The 21,117-nt window shown below is 38.6% G+C and overlaps 1 protein-coding gene and 1 pseudogene across 4 annotated transcripts in view; both read right to left on the reverse strand.

Annotated features, from left to right (window-relative positions):
* The window catches only part of npnta (nephronectin a), a 79,021-nt gene that overhangs the window by 49,870 nt on the left and 8,034 nt on the right, over positions 1 to 21,117 (reverse strand). For 2 of the 4 annotated variants that reach the window (XM_088341873.1, XM_088341871.1), the window contains exons 2-3: positions 10,919 to 11,019; positions 2,797 to 2,847 (exon numbers count right to left, since the gene is read on the reverse strand). In XM_088341873.1, coding sequence (XP_088197999.1) covers positions 2,797 to 2,847; positions 10,919 to 11,019 — 152 coding nt within the window. The remainder of the gene's footprint in view (positions 1 to 2,796; positions 2,848 to 10,918; positions 11,020 to 21,117) is intronic. The other 2 variants (XM_088341874.1, XM_088341872.1) reach the window with 1 other exon arrangement.
* LOC148361132 (U2 spliceosomal RNA) lies at positions 1,001 to 1,090 on the reverse strand (annotated as a pseudogene).

The following is a 21,117-nucleotide window of genomic DNA, read 5'->3' on the forward strand; positions in this document are numbered from 1 at the left end:
ATGTTGGCAAATTTAAAGCATGATGGTACTTTGGCTTGGTTTAGCGAGGTGTTGAAAATGTCTGTTAGTACACAAGCCAGCTGATCGGCGCACTCCCTAAGTACCCGCCCCGGAATGTTGTCCGGGCCTGGAGCCTTCCTTGTGTTGACCCTTCTCAGGGTCTTCCTCACGTCAGATGAGTCCAGGTGGAGTGCTCTTTCGTCCTGATTTGGAACCGCTTTCGCTGCAGTGGTGCCGTTTTGTGCCTCGAACCTTCCAAAGAATTTGTTGAGGTCATTCAGAAAGTCCATGCTAGTGTCCTGCACTGGGGCGGTGGTTGGCTTGTATTTGGTAATGGCCTGAATGCCTTTCCACATATCCCTGGTGTTGGTTTTGTTGAGGAAACGTTCCTGGATTTTTTGACTGTACGTTCGCTTTGCTAGTCTGATAGCACGGTTCAGGTTAGCCCTCGCTGATCTCAGCGCCTCCATGTCACCAGATTTAAAGACAAGGTTCCGTACTTTTAGTTGTTTGCGTATCTCAGCAGTCATCCAGGGCTTCTGATTGGCACGGGTGCATATAGTTTTGGTATTGCTGACGTCTTCTGCGCATTTACTGATATAGGCTGACACATTTGGTTTCTTAAGTTACATTTTTGCTGTAATGTCATTATTCTGTTTATCCATCATTGACTGTTTTTCTTATTAACATATTTATTTGTGCATAAAGCATATTTTATATCTAAAAAAAAGCCTGACTGTGGGTATGCATTATAAACGAGGCAGTACAAAGTTATTGTAAAGCATTTGAATTTAGTGTGTCAAAAACCAGGGTTTTGGCGGTGAGGGGTTTGGGGTTGGGGTTTTTAAGGGTTATTGATCTATCTTCGTTATTCATTATCCATTATCCGTTATCGGTCAGTTCATAATACGCTACAAAGCCTAGGAGCCGGGACACTTACTCTCAGCCAAAAGGCCAAGCTAAGGTCCTAGCCCAAAGCCTTGCTGCGATCATTGCGAAAGCACCGTTCCCGGAGGTACTGCAATACCGGGCCGATGCGTGGAGTGGACAGAGCAAGCTCATATTCCATCTCCGAAATGCAAAAATCAAAGATAGTGACTTCATAGAAGGCCAGGCTAAGGACCTAGCATCACTTTCAATGCAGGAGACGTACTCAACCCTACCCTTCTCGACAATCCAAGAACCACAGTTGAAAGCTCCAAATCTTAACCTACAGACCACAAGTCATATAGATGACATGTGAAAAGGGAGTTGATTTTATCTCATAATCGCACTGTTTTTACTCACAGTTCCAGGTACTACTGTCAGAAAATGGCAAAAAAAAGACATTCTGCCTTAAGATACATAAAAAGGAACTTAGAATTGCTTAATTTGAACTGTGAAAAAGTGAAACTGTACGCTATCTTACCCCAGAGGCCGTTAACTGGGTTTAGAACTTGGCACACCTGATCCCAATTCACCACACACCTGTCCCTAATTATACCAAGCCTTTATATTGACTGTTGGGACAGCACTCTGATTGTCGGGTCTCATTTCCATGCCACTTTCATCCTGCTGTCTATTTCCATGTGGGATTTGTGGTCTTTGTTAATGGTCTCAACACTTCTAGTTGTTTTTGTTTGTTGTTCCTGTTTTTTGCTAATAAATATCAGGGTTGGGTAGGGTTACTTTAATTGGATTACTCCAATACCAAATATGCTAATATAAGACAAAATAAACTAAATATGATTAAAATGATGACTTACAACACGTGGTAAGCTTTTTCTCATGGCTTTGATCTCTTTGATCTCCGGCAAAACTAACATAAAATGCGACAGAAACAAAATGAAAATAAATCCAAACAGCTTGCCAACATCGTTTTTGCCGTTCCATGTATTCCGTTACTCCCCAAGCCTGCACAAAATTTTGTAATTTTATTCATATTTAGTTTCTTTTGTCTTTTATTCGCATATTTGGTATTGGAGTAATCCAAAAGTAATTGAAAGTAATCAAGTTAAAGTAACCCTACACAACCCTGATAAATACTATCCTTTGTTGAGTACACCTGCTTCTGTTCTGGCTTTTTTGTGTCCACCAGCAAAATGTTAAACTGATTTTTTTTTTTTTGGTAAGAATTTCGTTATATACAAAAAAATACTCATTTCTTTAGATCTTATTTTGCGTTAAAACATGAAACCAAGCAACTTGACACAGTAGAATATTATTATCAGAGCTTTTCTTGTGAAAAACCCGATGCAGTTTAAACTCACCATGACATTGTATCCGGCAACCCTCAATTGAATTGAATTATCGACTCCTACACTACAGAAATCCATTCATTGGTGTAAATGTGATTACTTGTAATGGATCCTCAACATATATAACTGTCGATGGCAGAGAATGTGTTAAAAGCCTGGCACGAGTCCAAGGTGCTGATCACCCCAAATCAACTGGAATAGAATCAAGCTCGTAAGTGTAGGATGTTGATACAGAAAATCAATGGATGGGAAATAATAGTAATAAATGGTTATCACAACCACCTTTTGACACAACTTGAAATTAATCTTCAAAGCAATGAAAAAAAACGTCATTTGAGTTTGTTTCTTTGGTGTTCAAAAATACCCAAAATTGAGCTATGTCATTGGCACTGCATAACCTTTGTGGGCCAAACTATGAAGACTTACGCTGCATTTGGGTTAGGTGGCAAGGTGATCGGGGGTGACTTTGAATCTAAAAATAAAAACTCAAGAGTACGTGCCCACCTCACACTTTCCATTCCACCCACAATCATACAACCAAGCAACATGTGGAGCTAACCTTGGGGCTGGCATCTTATCCCGATTAGCCTGTGAGTTAAGCCGGAGGGAGCTGCAAGACAAACAGCCATACACACAAGAACACAGTTGCAGGCATTGACAGTGGAGTAAGGGGGTTTAGTGATTTTTTTTAAAACCACAGTTCCACCAAACTTGTTCAGTTCACCAGCGAATCTGTATTATGTTTTTGTGGTGCCACCTAGTCATGTTACTATTTACTTTAACTTGGGGACGTAAACAAATTAAAATTCCTATTCCACACTGTGAACTGAATCAGGGTGCTCAGTGGAAATGTGACTTAAAAAAAAAATAAAAATAAAAATTAAAAGTTCTGGAGTCACATGTGTTAGTCTTTTAGTTGCATAAAAATCAAGACTGCAAATGGTTATGGCAAATTCCAACAACCTCAAATATGTATTCTATCTTAACCACTTGCTGTTAGCTAGCTAAAACTATCACGAATAATAATACTTGGGATTGAGGTGTGCGCCAAATCAGAATGCTTGGTCTAACTGTCACCCTCTGCCATGAGACAAAAAAATTGCATCCTTCACTCTGCATGTGCAGACATTTGGCACAGTAATACGTTACATACAAATTATATTAATAAAATATTCAGCGATTCTGAAGTTAAATGAGACTGAATTGATATAGCCTTTTACGTATTTTTTATTTCGTATTGGTGTCATGGTTGCCATGGCGCCCAATTGGCCCCGCCCGTGTGTGTCACGGTTGCCATGGTGCCCAATTGGCCCCCGCCCGTGTGTGTCACGGTTGCCATGGTGCCCAATTGGCCCCGCCTGTGTGGCGCCAGCTGCGGCTCGTTGAGAGATTGGCTTTCTGTCTATATTAAGCTCAGCGCTCTCTTGCTTCCTTTGTCAGCCCGTCAAACGAACTTCTGCCCCACAAGACGTGGGTTTTGACCCGGTCCTGTTTTCCTGTTGGTATTTCCAGTCCGGTATCGTTCCCATTTATTTTGGTCCTGTTTAATTTCAGGTTCCAGTTTTGTTTCCGTTTGTTTTTGTCCTGTTTGTTATTTTCTCCAGTTTTATTTCCCGTCTAGTTTCTCCTGTTTATTTTCGATATCCTGATTCGTTTTCTATCTTGTCCCGTCCTGTCCGGTATCAACTCCGGCAATTGGAATCGATCTCTGGCTTCCTGTCTTTCCACGCCAGACCGGCTGCCTAACGTGCATGACTCCCCATTTCCCGTAATATAAAGGCTTGGGTGAGAACGTCACGCGATTGGGTCCTGATCCCGTTCTGGTTCTTGACAAGTGGATGATTTTTTGCCTCCCCTGACTGCACGTCACTGCTTGACAATGTGTTCGTACTCTTACCATGTAGTTAAAAACAATTTAAATTGTTGTTATGAATGGCTTTAATAAAGGGGGCATCAACAAAACAACTTTAAACCTCATCATTTGACACCAGTATAATCAATTAATGCAAGATTTGGTTACTTCGTCAATATTAAGTGGCCGCATGAAAAGGTTTTTCTGGGCCTATGCACAAATATCAAAAGGAAGTCTGCTATTTTAGTTTGAAGTAGCGAACACTGAAAACATTTTAGGACTTGTAATATAAAAATGTGTCAAGGGAAATGTGTCTATATTAGTTGAAATTGGATGATAGATTTATTATTGTTTGAGGGGCTTGCCAAGAAAAAGGTAGTTTTGAATAATCGTCAAGGATTACTTTTGTCGTTGATGTCTATTCATTTACTGTGTGTTTTAATGCCCACAACAAAAGGTTGCAAAAACCTTAAAACATGGGCTTATATAACCACTAATCCCCCTCTCCTCATTTGTTCTACGTATCAGCTCTAGCAGCAGCGCACTTTGACGTGGAACCTGAGTAAAACTAAACGATAAGAAGGCTGCCCAGAGATCGAGGCGACAAAGTTAAACAAAAAAAACGGTATCGCTTTACCATTTTCCCCCTTTTTTTAATCGCCGCTTTCAAAGCTCAAGTGACCGAGTGGAAACATAATATTTGTGTTTGTCCAAACAAAGAAAGTCAAACAAAAATCCTGGCCTCAGAAGACTTGGAGCCCACCGGAAAACCAATATGTGGCCTGTCTGGGACATAAATTAATCTTTCGCTTTTGCTGCATTGATTTTGGACCTGCAAGAGTTCTTTAACTGAATTCACAACATTGCATTGACTTTAATAGATGGGACGTGGTCACAATGACTGTGCAACCCTTAAAATGAATGCAACCATCTGCCTGTTGAGTTTTTCCAGTACGTGTCCAAGACCGTTACAAAATTACATTAATCCCTCTCTACTTTGCGCCTCAGTTCCATGATCCATTATCCTCGATAGCATATTGCTACTAGCGGGGATTGGCAGAGTCTATTTTAGTTTGGCCTAGTTTCTATTTTTTTTTACCTCTACCATATTTCTGCCTGAAATGAATTGTGCTCGTGCGACCACAATTCATTATCCTGAATCCCAGATTACTGTGACCGGCAGAATGCATTTTTCTCAGCAGGCCCAACCGAAATGAAATTTACAGTTGGTTCTGCGATCCATTATTCCAGGTCAACTATGGCCGCATATTTTTCGTTTCGGGTTGCTATGGTGTGCCATTATAGCCCACCTAAAATAAACTGCAGTTTTGGATGTAATCCATTATCCCCTGTTGACTATTACTGAGAGCTGGGTCAGAGAAAACAAATTAGTTTTATGCACGATTGCTATTTCTTTCCATCATTTTTGCCTAAAATGAACAACAACTGTGCAGCGGCAATCTATAATCCCGGTCGACTATTGCCGGCACATCTAATTTCTTTAGATTGGTTCGGGGCACTAAAGCGTGCCATTTGGCCTGCCTAAAATGAACTGCAGTTTTGGCTACAACCCATTATCCTGAAACAACAATTGCTGGGAACGGGCGCCGAGAAAGCAAATTTGTGTCTTGTAAGGTGGCTCATTTTTCCGATATTTCTTACTAAAATTAACAGAAAAAACCCATGCGTCCACCATCTCTCATTTCCGGTCGACTCCTTCTGAGAGTAGGGACCGGCAGAGTGCATTTTCTGTTTTGGTCCGGGTCACTAAAGCATGCCATTGCCCGCCTAAAATGAAGTGCCGTGTTGGCTACACGACATTAGTCCCTGTCAACAATTGCACAGAGCCGGGGCCGAAAGAGCAACTTTCTGTCATGCATGGCAGCTTTTATTACCGTTCTTCAAGCCTAAAATTAACAGCACCCGTGCAGCTGCAATCCCCCGTCCACTGATGTTGCGAGTGGAGGCTTGCACAGTGCATGTTAAGAATCGTGTGTGTATTTTGCTGATTTTCGCATAACTCGGGGAGGCTGGGCCCCATTAACCCAGAGGAACGAGGGCCTAGAGTATATATAAAATCAAATCAGAAGTCAATGATTAAATAGAGCCTTTCAAGCTTCCGCCCTCCACTGTGTTAATCACAGAGCGATTTATTCCAAAATCTCATTTGAAACCTTCCGCTGCGGTCAAATGATCCCGACAGCAGCTGGTCGGAATAAGAATCTTCGAGCGCAGCTTCCGTAGCGTCTGAACATTAAACACGAAGATCAAGCCTGCCAAAGAATTTCTGCAGCTCGTCTTCCTCCGACTGCCGCTCGGAAAAAACCTCTAAATCTTACACCTCGAGATTCGTTCTCCTCAATTCTTTTGTGCTTTTATTCTTTTCTCAGGCCTTTTTTGAGATTGTAGGAATAAAAAAGGAAAGGTGATCCTTTTTATCCTGGGAAAGGAGTTGAATATATCTCATCTAATCCCTCCCTTTAGAGGTTGAGGCTGGCAGCACCTTAAAGTAGCCTGTCATGTTCAAATTGCCGTAATTACTTCCTTTTTCGTTTCTTTTTTTGTGAGCAAAGTGCTTCTAAGAAATACAAATGCATTCAAAATAATTTAGCTGTAGAAGGGCTGCGACAATTAGACCACGTTGTTGACAAAAATCGTTGAAAGAAATAGTCGACAATGAATTTCATTGTTTACTATGTTTGCCAGACACGCTTTCCCGACAGACTCTGACATCTCTACATGAACATAATCTCTGCTGAAAGTCGTGCATGCAAAAAAGTGTCTCTGTCTGGAGCAGTAATATCAACATACACAAATGGTGGCGTCAATAGTCTGACCTTTCTTTGTAAGATTGGAGTAAGGTTCAGGCCAGTACAGTTTTGATGACATGCATTGTACATTTATACGTGAATACAGTGGTACCTTTACTTATGATTGACCTATCTTACTAATGTTTCAGTATCCAAAGTTCGTGTCTGATAAAAATCTTTCTCATTATACGATCAGTTTTCTAGTATCCAAAGTCAGTGACACTACCACTAAAGGTTGCTGCAGGTACGCACCAACAGCGTCCTCGTGGTTTATCAGCGAAATATTATCGTAAAATATGTAAGTGGGACAGAAATAAATAAAGATATGAAATAGCTTCTCATGATTTGGACAGGAAAAACAGTTTTTTTGGTACACGATCACGCGTCAGTTGCACTTCGATGATGACAATGAACCAGAGGAGCTGTTATCGACTGCAGAAATTAACTAGGAAAAACTGCAGGCTTTGATAACAAAAAAGCATCCTAATTAAGCCAGATGCAGAAGAGCAATAGAAATATATGAAACATTTTAAAAACCTTCTGCGTTCTAGACGGAAGCAACAATCGCTGTATTGCTATTTTACGCGTCCAGCAGCACAGTAAGTCGAAAAGCATACCAAGTGGATTCCATATACTCGGACTTTTTACATTTGATCATTTTTATTCGGTTGTTGTTGTTTGAACTGTTTATGGTTAATAATGGTTTATACTGTACAGTAACTACATCTCTTGCATTTCTTTTAACATATTTATTGTTTTATTAATAACATGTGGTATATTTATGAACATGACTGAACATTAGTGTACCACCAGAACTGTTATACAGTTGATTAAATGGGGTTTGGTTGCATTTGATGACCTTGGATTCCCACTCAATTCAACGGGAAAATGTGTTTCGATTTACTATTGTTTAATTATACAACGTCACTGCTGGAACCAATTAAATTCGTAAGTAGAGGTACCACTGTATTTCGTTATAAAAGAGATTTGGAGCGTTATGCCAGACTGCCTGAAATACTTAATTGTAATTAAATTCATGCAGTCAGAAGGAAAAACATCAGTTGTTAAAACTGTTTGATTTCAAACTGTTGAGAATCCTTAAGTACTTCCGTTACAGACTGTGTGGTTGACCACTGAGTGTTCTTCACAAAATGGACATATTTGTTTTACTTACTGTTCTACTGCTGCTAGTTTGCCTTATCTTGGTTTATCATTTGTCAAATAATTAAATGAACTTCATGCTAAATAAGAAAAAAAAACCCAGATAATTCATATAATCTTTTAAATAGTCTGTGACTAGTCGACAATTAAAACCGTCGTTAATTGCAGCCCTAAACTGTATAAATCATTTAAACTAAAACAATTTTAAAAATGTGTGTTGTGTAATCTTTTTTAACGTAAAAATGAATCATTCATTAAATTTTTTTTATGTAGAATAAGTCTAAAAAGGAGTTTGGAGTCCAGTAAATAAATAATATTTTTAAATTTTTTCATATAGGTTTGAACTCTTGTAATATTGCACACAGCCTCAGTGGAGTCATGTGGAAGTAACCCTCATTTTATTAAATGACTCCAGCCTTTCATTGAACTCTGTTAAATGATGAAATCGAAAAGGAACACATGCGACTCCGGAACAGAATAGTCACACACTGCAGTTTCACTGTTCTTTCTCAGGCGTGCTTCGTGAATTATTTAATAATAACACAAAGCAGTAAAGATGTAAGGATTATTAATGATGTATGCATTGATTTTAGGAACGTGTTCTTGTGAGAAATGAGCAAAGAGTAATGATGCACAAATGGATACAATGTTTGCTTATTTTGGAGGGATTTCTTCTTAAATGTTCACAGGAAAGTAATTCCATGTGCAATGTGAAGGCAGGGGACACTATCATGCATTGTTTAGAGTTCAGGTTGATGATTAAGGGGTCCTATTTGTCTTGAAAGGATATTTAATTAATCTGGGTGTCAAGAAAAGACCAAGGAACGGGGCCAGGATGGGTTCATGATGCATTAAAAATTCATCAGTGAAGCCAGTTTAAACTACCAGCAGCAGTGTGTGACATCTTTGCTCAAGTAAACAAATTTGAATTTAAAAATAAAAATAATGAACTGGACTAAAGCAACAACAAGCATGCAGCATGTAACAACCCTTTAAGCCGTTTCCCACCATAGAAAGTGAGCCTGTTGCATACCCAGTTTAGCCCATCTATGCTAAGCTCAGTAAATCACTAAGCAAGTCATTAAGGAAACTTTTCATTTCCTGCAGTTGAAAAGGTTTACAGGTGAAGCAAAGCACGGCACAAGCGAAGGGGTAATGCAATACGTACACAAAATTTATAAGCATGTTGGCATAGCGCTATACTACTCAAACTACTAAACTAAACAATACAATATATGGATCCTTCAGAGAGGACAGATGATTCTGGAGGGTGTTTTTATTGCTTCTAGGCATTAAAAGTAACCATAAGTATGGTCAGATATATGTTCCGACTTCACTTATACCGTTCCTAAGCTCGGGAAAAAAAAAGGTAAAATATAACCTTTGGTCAAAAGTGCCGCTAACAAATCATTGAGGGTAGTCTTTCTCTGCCTTTTTTGTTTATTGAAAAAAATCCAGGGCTTTCAATATTAAGATAGATAGATAGTTAGATAGATACTTTTATTTATTTATTTATTTACTTATTTATTATACATTAAATCAAATACTAAAAATATGAGAAACGTTTTAACTGATTGTAGGTATTAAGATCATTTTTACTTGTTTTTCCTAATAAATAAGATGACTTAAAATGATTAAAGTATTAATTCATTCTTTATTTCCCTAAAACAGAACAGTTTGGGTGCGCTTCAAACACAAGGTTTTACTACCATATTTATGCAATGACTGCTGAATGCAATTGCTAAAGATTGGGTGCAATGGAATCGAACCTGGGTCACGGCGGTTAGAGCACTTAGTCCTAAGTACTGGAACACAAGTGATTTTAATAAAATACGAAAAGGCATTCAGTTTTATTTCACTATCACACTATTTTTATTCACAATACCAGAGACAAATGTTAGAGAACAGAGGGGGGAAAAAGTTGTGCTGTAGGATATAAATAAACACAAAAAAGCACGGCAAGGAAACAACTGTGGTGTATCTGATGATGAATGAGACTTGGAGGACATTAAATAAATAAATTGTACATTTTATGTCGGTATTGTGTTCACAGTTTAAGTTGTCCATACATGATTTTAATTATGGCCACACGTATTCAATAATGTTTGTCCCTTTCAAAGCTTAGTTTTAGCAAAGAAAAAGGGAAACAAAACTTCATACTGATTTCTGATCCAAAATGAGGGCAGTCTTTGTCAATTGATGTATATTTATTCATGTAAAAAGAAAAAGCATTTGGGTACCCCTAAACCAGTTCTCTGAATATTTATTTTAATGTAAACTAATATTAAATACATAATAATATTAATAATACTATTGATTTGTTTTAGCTCATTATAAGTATGAATTATATTCTTATCTGTTTTTCATACCAAATAAAATATGTGATTATTTGACACTACAAATATTTTAAAATATTGTAAATGTAGGTAGATGATTTTGCTCTTAAAAAAATACATTTTAATACCTCAAGGAACTGTTAAAGTGCACTCACATCCAAACCCAGCCATACTTTTAGCATCTAAAGACTCCTGAATGTTGTCTGCATTTGAATTTTTAACTACTCACTTCACATGAGATTACCTTTACCAAGCATGAGAAGTTTTGCCACCTCTAGCATCAGCCAATCGTAAGTCCTCTGCTGACAAGCGACCTTTTATAACCACTCCAAAACAATACTTGGCGTATGCATGCTTGCCCATGCTCTTAAACTACAGAATCACCACTAAAGCCACCTCATGTTTCATTCATAGCACTTATTTGATTTGAACCACCCAGCTCGACACCTTGCCAGCCCTACCCCGTCCTTCTACTTTTCCCCTGCATCCTACAGCAGAAGAAGGCATAACTGTGGAACTCACGCTGGCAGTGCCCCCAAGATCGACGTGTCCATCCCCAGCAGCAATCCACCCTGGCACCGTAGCGGCACAGCCCGTTGGAGGACACCATCTGCCGCTGCCACCTGTAAAACCAAACCACATGATGAGCTCGGCGACCATTAAGATGTCCGAACGAGGCGAGCGGGGGTTGTCCCAGGTTTATTTGATTCCATTAGGCAGATGCTCACTTTGACAAACTGAAAGTCACTTTACATGTAACAGGAAAGTGTAAACACAGGAGAAAACAATGTTGTTTTTTGGTACTGATGTTCAATACCATACGAGATACAGTGGTACCTTTTCATATGAGCTTAATTTGATCCACGATTGTGTTCATAATTTTCCCCGGTACAAATATTTTGAAACAAATTGGTCATTTCTCTTCCTCCCGAATGCATCCAGGTGAACCGTAAATACCCTTTCTGATTACTAAAAACACATTCAGATAGTAATTAAACATAAAAATACAGTAAATAAGATATTAATAAAACTAATGTGTGCATTCCGTGCAGAGGAAGGGGGGTTGCAATAGGGGAGTGACAGAGATTGCATACCTGCCAACTAATAGGTTTTCACCCAATTTTATACATGTTTTTGATCATTTCAACAATTTATATATAGGATTTTTTTTTAAAGCCTGATCTTGTTTTGCCCATTTTTGCTGTATTCTGAATCGTCTTGGTCATCACTATTAGATGATAACATCATCGTAGTGTCATGATTACCGATATGCTTCACCTGTGCCGGCTCCTTTGGCGGCAACTGCCTCGGACTCTGATTGGCTCTCTGTCCCTATTTTAACCTACTCCTATCTGTCCTTTGTTGTCAGTCCTTCTGCGAACCCCAGTTTACTCCAGGCAATCTTATCGACCCTGACTCACTCTTGTTTTTGCTCCCATCTGTTTCCCGGCTTCGACCCGTTTTTTGATCTTGACCTTAAATTTGCTCTCCCGTCCCGCCTACTGACCCGTATTTTCCTTTCCCGACACCGCCATCGATCGCCAAGGAAGTGCCACTTCCGCGTTCAGAGCGACCTGCTTCCCGCTACCAGCGATCACCGTATCGTGTGCGCAATCCTTTCCTTTCTTCCCAATAAAACTGAGAGAAACGTCACGCAAGTTGGTCCTGTCTCCGTTCTGGTCCTGACACATACATTGCTAATATTGTCACTGTATTCCACATAGTCTGTCTTGCTGTGAGTGAATAGGTGCCGTGTTGTGTCTTTAAGGTTTGTTATCACTTAATTAGGAGGATTTTCAATCATTAATAAGGGGAGCGTGTGGCAGAGGTTGACAGGTATGCACTTATTGTACACTTAAAATAAAGGTTACTCTACCTTTAGATGAACATACACACAAAAATATTTTACAGCAATGACGCAGGCAGTAAGCAGTAAGGAGCGTTGAGCTGTCTTTAGTGGTAGCCTCTAGGACTGCTGGTGAATTGTTTTTTCCTTTGTATAGCGTGGAAGATTTTTGTGGCAAATAAAACTTCTCATGTTTAGAGGTGCTTGTATAGAGGTACCACTCTACTGATGCCAGTAGATGTTTGGATAAATGCTCATTTTTGTACCACTTCTTTCCAATTTCTTTCGGTGCCTAATTATTATTAAAACAACTACACTGGCTTTCGGCCTGAAGAAAACACTACTTTGCAGCATTCTTAAAGTACAAGTTAGACAAGATGTACTTTTTATATGTACATAAACTAACATCAATTAGGAAATCCTTGATGCAGCTTCTAAATTGAAAGCTATCAAAACGATCTGTACCAAGTAAATAGTACAAAATATAGTGGCTAATATAGAAAATATTTTTCCCCATACATAACTTGGTGCAGCTTATAGAACCATGTCAACAATGGTCAAAAATTTGATTCAACAGAAATGAAAAAATAATTCCAACCATAAAATGATAGGTATCATTTTAGATTGGAACTTATCTATCCTCCATCAAAACAGGAAAGGCAATCCTTAGAATGAGCTAAATTATCTGACATATCGGATTGCATATATATTTTTCTCATTTTAAGAATGTTGTTCTCCCAATAGAAAAAAATAAATCTTAAAATGCTAAAGATTTTGATATATCTTATATCCGACAATTGTGCTTATCCAAAATATTGTATTTTACTCGAAAAACGAGTTATATAAAAAAAAAGGAAAATAAGAAACAAATATTAACCGGAAAAGCAAAATTATCTGCTCATAGGCCACGACTTTGATTTCCGTGAAACACAACAAAGACAACTGTTTTTTCCCAGATGATGATCTAAAGTGAGTCAAACTGTCATATTATAGTGTCAACTACTGTTGAGGAAGACCTTTTTAATGTCCAATTTTTGTTGTTTTTATGAGGATGGAGTGTAAAATATCGGTCACTAGTTTTTCCAGCCACTACAAGTATTCGAATACAGCCTGTGTCAACCTACAGATACACATATCTGATAAACAACAGCAGCATTTTAGTTTCATATTGCACTGCTTAATATATTTGGTTCTCTGTCGCAATTACTTAAAAAAGAAAACAAAACAATACAGCAGAACCCAACCCTGGGACAATGAATGATTGGAAATTGAAATAAAACTGGTTAACAGGGTTAACTAAATTAGTACCCTATAAATCGTCTTCGGCAGCAAGGACAAAACCATGTGCAACCAAAAATTGTTTTGTCAGTGATATCAAACAGAAATCAAATATAAACAACACACTGTGATGCATGATTAGCCTGACATGCTATATCCACCCGGAAGATGCATCTTTGCAATTTTTGTGGCTGTTTGGAAACATGCAGCTTGGTACATAGCGTTTGATGGGCTAACGCTAATCCACCACCAGGTCGTCTTTATATAGGTCCGGAAGACAAAAGCCGCTTTGTTTACACCTCACAGCCAAGTTGCGACTGTCACTCGGCATTCAGGGGGCCTGTTAGTGGCTTCACGGCGACATGATGAAATGCTAATGAGTGTACACCCCCTTCCCCTCATTGTCCCCAGCTGCCAATCACCTCGCTCTGAGAAAAAAAACATAAACTGTAGGATGAAAAGTGGCAGCGACTGGGTTTTGATGCTCCGACCTTTTAAAGCCAAACAATTCTCCATTGCTCTCGGAAATCTCTTGAGGCTACAACAAAGTGAACATCTAAAGGCTGAAAGACAAAAGGGGATTTTTTGATGCCAACACCAAAGGTACCGCAGGGTTTACTTCTTGCCGGGCTTCTCATTTTGATTGTGCAAGGTAGTTTCTAGTTAGAATGCAAAATTAGGTTCTTAAAAAAGACGTTGTTTACTTTTTACTTTTTAATCGTCTGACCAGGCCCAAAAGTGTTTTGTGTCTCTTTTAGGGTTGGTTGGTTGGTTGTTTGGATCCCTTAATCACTAGGGGCATAGGGGCACCATTTTCTGTGGTGGATCTTGGGCAAATGCAGCCTGGTGGCGCCCATCCACAACAGTATTTTGTGAATTCGCAAATAGACCTCAAACAAGGTAAGCAAAAAAGGTATTCCCAACGACTATTTTTATTCAATTAGGCACATAATGTGTAGTGTTCATCACCACTTTTATGCACATATGCTGCAAAATATTCTTAAGAAATTTAGTCCAAAAGTGAACCCATCTGGCTTGTTTTCTCTAGAGCTGTAACCTCATTAAAGGAACAAAAGGCTTTCAAAATGGTGAATTCCATTAGCACGAAATGTGAGCCAGCTCCGAAACAGAATGGGATTGTAGTGAACAGCGATTGCATACTGATCATTTCTGTTTGCAGAAATTAAAACTTAACCTGTCGCTGTTTTCTCAGAGTTGCTTGCTTAGACCTCCAAAAGTTGCATGAGGTAAGTTTACCTGCTGCTGTTAAGCGTGCATTCCTTGTTTGCCTTTGCTCCTTTGGCTTTTCGTTTGTATTTTTTGCCCCATGTGTCGCATTTGGTATATATTTGACCGGCTAAGTCCCCGTTAGCGTCACGGCTGCCGAGGGCCTTCCTATTTTGTTTGCTTTCGGTTGCGCTCCTTGTCTGCCCATGTCCCTTGTCTGCCATGTCCCTTGGTCTATTCCCAGCCAGCTTAGCGTTCGTTTTTGGGTCCCGGTTAGCCTGGCTTCTCGCTGCATGTTTTTTGTTCGGTGAGCCTTACATTTTTTCACTGAGGCTGCGGATGCTTAGTCCCCCGTTGGCGACTCTCAGATCATTTTTTTACAGTTAGCTGCCTTTTTGGCTGCTCGCCCTTTTTTGTACCATTACTGCATCGACCTGCGACACCGCGCCAAGGCATTCTCTACAAAAACTACCTAAAAATTTAGCTTTAAGACATGAAAACACATAAAACAATACGGCGACTGGCTTGCTAGGGTGCTGGTGTTCCTATGATGACGTCACAGCTCAGGATGACAAAAACGATGTAGTCTTCAAAATGCATTATCTTGGTAAATAATTGCAATATGCCAATGAATGACAAATATATTTTATACAAAAAAACTTGTACATTTCTCTTACACTATGCATGTTTAAGGATTTGGGAATAGCATTAAAAAGCCAAACAATTCTCCATTGCGCCTCAAGAATCTCTGGAAGCAACAACAACGGGAACATCATATACAGGGCCATATATGGCTCTTTTCATGAGTACATATGGCTCGGAGATAAAACAGTAGTGGAACAATTGTTAAGTATAATACTTCAAGAGTGACAATTTTCATGCCGAGACAATACTACCTATCAAGCAGGTTTGGTCCAGTATATATAGGACGCAATTTTAATTACAGTATACAGTTGAGGTGTCACACAAGAGGACCTTGTTTTTGGCTGTAAAACACTAAATAATCCTTTGTATTAAAGCTCACTAGACAAATTTTGTTGAGACACTTTAAGATGAAAAGCCACACAACAAACTTCAATCACCCAAAAGCTCTAGAAAAGTACCAAAAACAATTTAATTGGGTGAGCGGTAGGAATAGGTGGAGCTAAACACAGGTGACGCGCACTCTTTCTCCTCGCCCAGTGTTGTCTGCAACAAATACGTTGGTATACTCGTTTGCAGTATTTTGTGACACTTTTACAAAAGATCTTTGCTAGCACATTATTAAGGATAAAAATGTTAAAATCAGCCTCAACGCTCTAAAGTAACTGCATGAGGGAGACACATTTTAAGTGGCATTTTTATATTGATATGGGACACAGGCCCTGGCATTATTTTATAGATTTGAGCAAATCATCAAACGTCAGACAGTGAACTAATATGTGCTAAAAAATTAGCTCCTTTGAGACTCTTTGTGGTGTGGAGCTCTAAAAAATAGAAAAATAAAAATAATTTTGCTTTAATGGCTCTTTGGGTCAAAAAGGCTCCTTACCCCAGATCTAAAGGCTGAAAGACAAAAGGGGATTTTATTTATGCCAACAATAAAGGTGCCACAGGGTTGTCGTTAGAATGCAAAACTGTGTCCTTAACAAAGACCTTGTTTATTCCTCAGTCTTTAATCGTCTGACCAGGGCAAACAACACACCTTTTTGTGTCTCTTTTGGGGTTACAGGATGCTATTTTGTGATTTTGCTAATAGACCCCAAACGAGGTGGGGATTAAGGCTATTCATGAGCAAGCACGAACAGGCGCTTTTCCCAATTGGTGGACATCGTACTTGTGATTTAATTATCATCATCGGAGGACCACAATTAGAGTTGGTTTCTGGTTGTTTTTTTAATTGTCTGACTAGTTTAAAAGAACAAAAAACTTCTCAAAGCTAGGACTGTCACAATCGATTAATTATCGAATAATTAAATAGTCAGATGGTGTTTTATTTTGCAATAAATTAAATAACTAATTTTCCTGGTAATCAATAATTAATTGTATTTGAATGTATTTAAAATGGAAATGTTTATTTGCGCACGGAGTCTTCGTCTCACTTCAAAATAAGGCAGCCTACGGCTAAAATATCGCATTTTTCCCACCGGTTTAGAAGGTGAATCCACAAAAAAAGTATTTTGTCATATATATGAATTATATATATAAGTCACACTGAACTACAAGACACATTGAATTAAAACACCAATTTGAGCTAGGGTTGCGAGAAAAAAAGGAAGAAGTGAATTAAAAGAGTTGATTCCATAGAACACAAATTAGCATTATATTTGGTTTCACCACGTTTTCTTCTTTTTCCACGCCTTATCCCTAAACAATCAGGGGTCTGCTCCCATACACACACGGGCAGCAGTGTAAAGCTGGGTAAATGATGCGACGATAGTTCTACCCAACCAAAGTATCGTAACACCTGTCGTTGGGAGTCATTAGGTGACCAAAACACCCCAATTCCAACCCCCAATTACACAGCGCCAAGCAGTGAGGCAATGTTGTAAGTCTTGGGTATGACTTGGCCTCGATAAGCCTTCCAGTATCCCGATACAAGACCACCAAGCTGGTTTTTGGTTAGGGTACGTAATTTTGTAAAAACGTTACCTAAACAAAAATCTCCACTCAAGTAACCACCATACGTTCCATATTTACTGACAATTATTGTCCAAAGCAACAGCAAAAGATGATTTGCGATGAGCGTTCCAAAATTGCCGTGTGAGCTGCACTTCTCGAGTTTCTTTTTAGCAACAATTTACATGTTAACGTAAGAGGGCCCTCGAAGACTACTGTATATGTTTCTCAAAGCCAGAATCGTTACCGTATGCTGTATCATTTAATTGCAAGTGTAGAAATATTATTGTAGATCTAGAGTAAATCACAAATATATGATTATGGAACTGAACAATACGTGTATAAATATTTTAAAGATAAATCTCTCCCAATATAGGTGTCGGGTAAAAATGGAAGTTCTTCCCATTACAATTTTCCATTGAGAAATGCTACCTTCAGTTTTTCCATGGCCCATAATAAATGTCCATAATTGATATGCACTAATTAATACACATTTAATCATTTTATTTCTGTTTACGTGTAGCACGTAGCAAAAGGTTAGTAACAAAAAAAATCATAGTTAAGCTAATCCTCTCCGTGGATTATCTTTTATAAGACTGGAGAAAGATGACTTTCCCTTTTCTAAGAGTTGGATCTCTTTTTTAAGTAAACTTTGCAGCATGCTGTGCATGGATTTGTTCTACGTTCAAGCCATTGTTTGTATTTTCTACCAATCGCTCATTAAAATGGCAGCCTCCCGGCATCTTGGTCTGAGGCACCTGTTCTCTTGGGTGCGACCTGTAGACCATGACTATGACGCTTGACATGACGCCATACAAACTAATGCCAGCTGCCATTAATAACGAGTCAAGAAGAAATGCAATGGCAAAGCTAAGCCACTGGAGCAGGCATAGCAGTGTCATTTTTAGGATGACTCACGTTTCTTCAGTGAATGCGTGGTCTGTCGAGTCAGACTACTGACAAACATGGAAACCATTTCAAGCATTTACAAATACTTTTCAAACCTTGAAAACACAACATTAAAACGTAGGCTTTTTCAAGGATTTCAAGCACCCGTACGAACCCTGTCGACGTTGTCGTCTTACTGCTGCAGAATTGTTGCTGGGCTACACGACAAGACAGGAAATCAGTTGTCACTGCTGTCAGGGGTGGAATGAAGAGTGCCACTTTTTTGCCGTGTGCTTGCGTGTGTACGCCAGAGCGCCTGAGCAAAATGATGTGGGCCGTGAAGGACCCTTCAGGGCCACAAGGATAAGCTTGTTAGGAGTGCTCTCCAAAAGCCAATATGAGAGGGAGTGCAGGTAATAAATAGATCCCTCTCGACACACACACACACACAAACACACACATAGAGGACTATCTCAATGAATTCATAAAAAAACGGAGCCAAAAAAAGGGAATATTACAACAAGATGCTCCATCCCCCACGACGTTAATAAGGTACAATATGGCCGCGTCTATAAATGATCATTACACTCGAACACCTTTGCCCGCGCACAAAATCATCCGGTGCTACTGCGCCGCCGCTCGCCATGGTCATTACGGATGAAGCGTCGTAAATCAAATGACAGACAGAAATTAATTAGGATGTGTCTTCATCCTTTCTCTTGCTTCCACATAATATTTACATTTTCAGAAAAGCTCAACTTGAAGAAGCAGTCATAATGTTTTGAATGTATTAATTGCAAAAACATATTCTATATATACTGTGCAGTGTTACAGTTGTAAACATTAGGGTACACGTAGTTTTTATTTCTACGTTTCATATAGAGGTGTCATTTAGTGCCCAGGGGTAAAAAAATAATTGTTTATAATATTGGACATCTGCAAAAGAGATTGCAAAGGTTGCCAGTCCGGTAATCTGACACCTATTGCACACTGTATATCATTTTTTTGACCCATCAATTCATTAAAAATATATATTGATTTGAATAATAAGCAAAATTACATGACCTATCCGATATTTTTTTTTTTTTTTTAAATAGTCATAGGTCGAGAAATGTATATTTATTTTACAGAACATGAGCTTCACCTAGAGGGAGCTGTCATGATTATCTGCCAAAATACACCCCAAAACCAAAGGCTGGACAAAAATATTAAAAAGAAAATAGTGCGGTATGGTCACATTGAGTCTTCGCAGTTTGTAATCTTCCTCGTGTTTTATAGCACTCGTTTTTGGTTGCAATACACACTACAGCGACGTCTAGTGGTCAAATATTACAAAGTGTCTTTTTAAAAGTAACATACAAAATAATAGAAATTACCAAACACATGTATCTGTTGTACTGTACTTTACCAAATACAACTAAATCCATCATTTTTGTTAATTTTGACTATTAAAAAATGCAAAAAAAAGCTTTCTGTGAGTTTGCCATTTCACAAAATGATCAGTTGTATGAAAAAAGAACTTTAAAAATTGTAATAAAAAAATAGGATTACAAAAAAAGCAAAATGTTTTCTTTAGATAACAATAAAGATCTCGACCGCCGACAAATGGTTTTTGGGCTGCAAAAGGGCTTTGGGCCATAGTTTGCATACCTTTTCGAAAAGATTTGTAAATGTTTTATAACAAGGGAAGGGCTCCACAATTCAGAGGCTTGCAGGTACAATTAACAATGTTTTGAGACAAGCTTATTTGGCTCCTACTGATCATGTCCAAGAACCAGCATTTTTAAATGGCCCATGAAAATTTCAAAATAAAAGTTAAGTGAATAAATAACACATTTGGATGAATATCCCAATAATTTACAATTGCCTTTACACCAATATATCAGATATGAAGCATAATTTCAATTGTGGTGGCTTTAGAGCAGGTGTCAAACACATTTTAGTTCAGGGGCCAAATGGTAAAAAAAAAACTCATGTGGCCAGATTAGTAGATTAAAGAAAGAAAACTAGAAAGAAAGAGAAACAAAGAAAGTGAGAAAGAAAGAAAGAAAGAAAGGAAAAAAAGAAAGAAAGAAAGAAAGAAAGAGAGAACGCAAGCCTTCCCTATCCGTCCATGCAACCCTTTGCAACATCTATTGCAGCCTGTCAAGGTTTCTTAATTTCCTCATGCTGAGGTTTTGAGTTTTTCCTTTCCCTCATATGGGTTTTAGATCAGGTGTATTACTAGTCTGTATTCTGTAAAGCCCTTTAAGACTTCTCGTGATTAAGGGCTGAAAGGATCAACATGACTTGACTTGAAAGAAAGAAAGTGTTGGGGAGAGAGAGAGAGTAACTCACAAAAATAGAAGAAATGCCATGACAAAGGGAAGCCATCAGACAGAAGTATCAAGGTAATTTTTAATCAGACTTGAAAAACAAGGCAACATATTTAATCATTCACAAGCACTTCACCCAAAATTCAAGCACTTTTCAACCCTTGAAAACAGAACAAAAAAAAAATCAACCTTTATTAGGAAATTCATAAATCCGTACAAACTCTGAAGAGAGACAAAGAGAGAAAGAAAGAATAGAACAGGAGGGGAAAAAGAGGAGAAAAAAAGAGAAAAGATGAGAGAAAGAATGAGAGACAAAGAGAGGAATAAAGAATAAAAAGAGAGACACAGAGGAGATAAATATAAGGACTGCAAGAGAGAGTAAAAAAGAAAGGAATTAATAAGCAGCAATCACAGAGATAAAAAGAGGAAGGAAAAGAGAGAGAGAGAGAGAGAGAGAGGGAGAGAGAGAGGAGAGAGAGAGAGAGAGAGAGAGGAGAGAGAGAGAGAGAGAGAGAGAGAGAGAGAGAGAGAGAGAGGAGAGAGAGAGAGAGAGAGAGAGAGAGAGAGAG

The sequence above is a fragment of the Urocampus carinirostris genome, chromosome 8 (assembly GCF_059441175.1).
Source record: "Urocampus carinirostris isolate Australia breed hairy pipefish chromosome 8, RoL_Ucar_1.0, whole genome shotgun sequence".
NCBI classification, from domain to species: Eukaryota; Metazoa; Chordata; class Actinopteri; order Syngnathiformes; family Syngnathidae; genus Urocampus; species Urocampus carinirostris.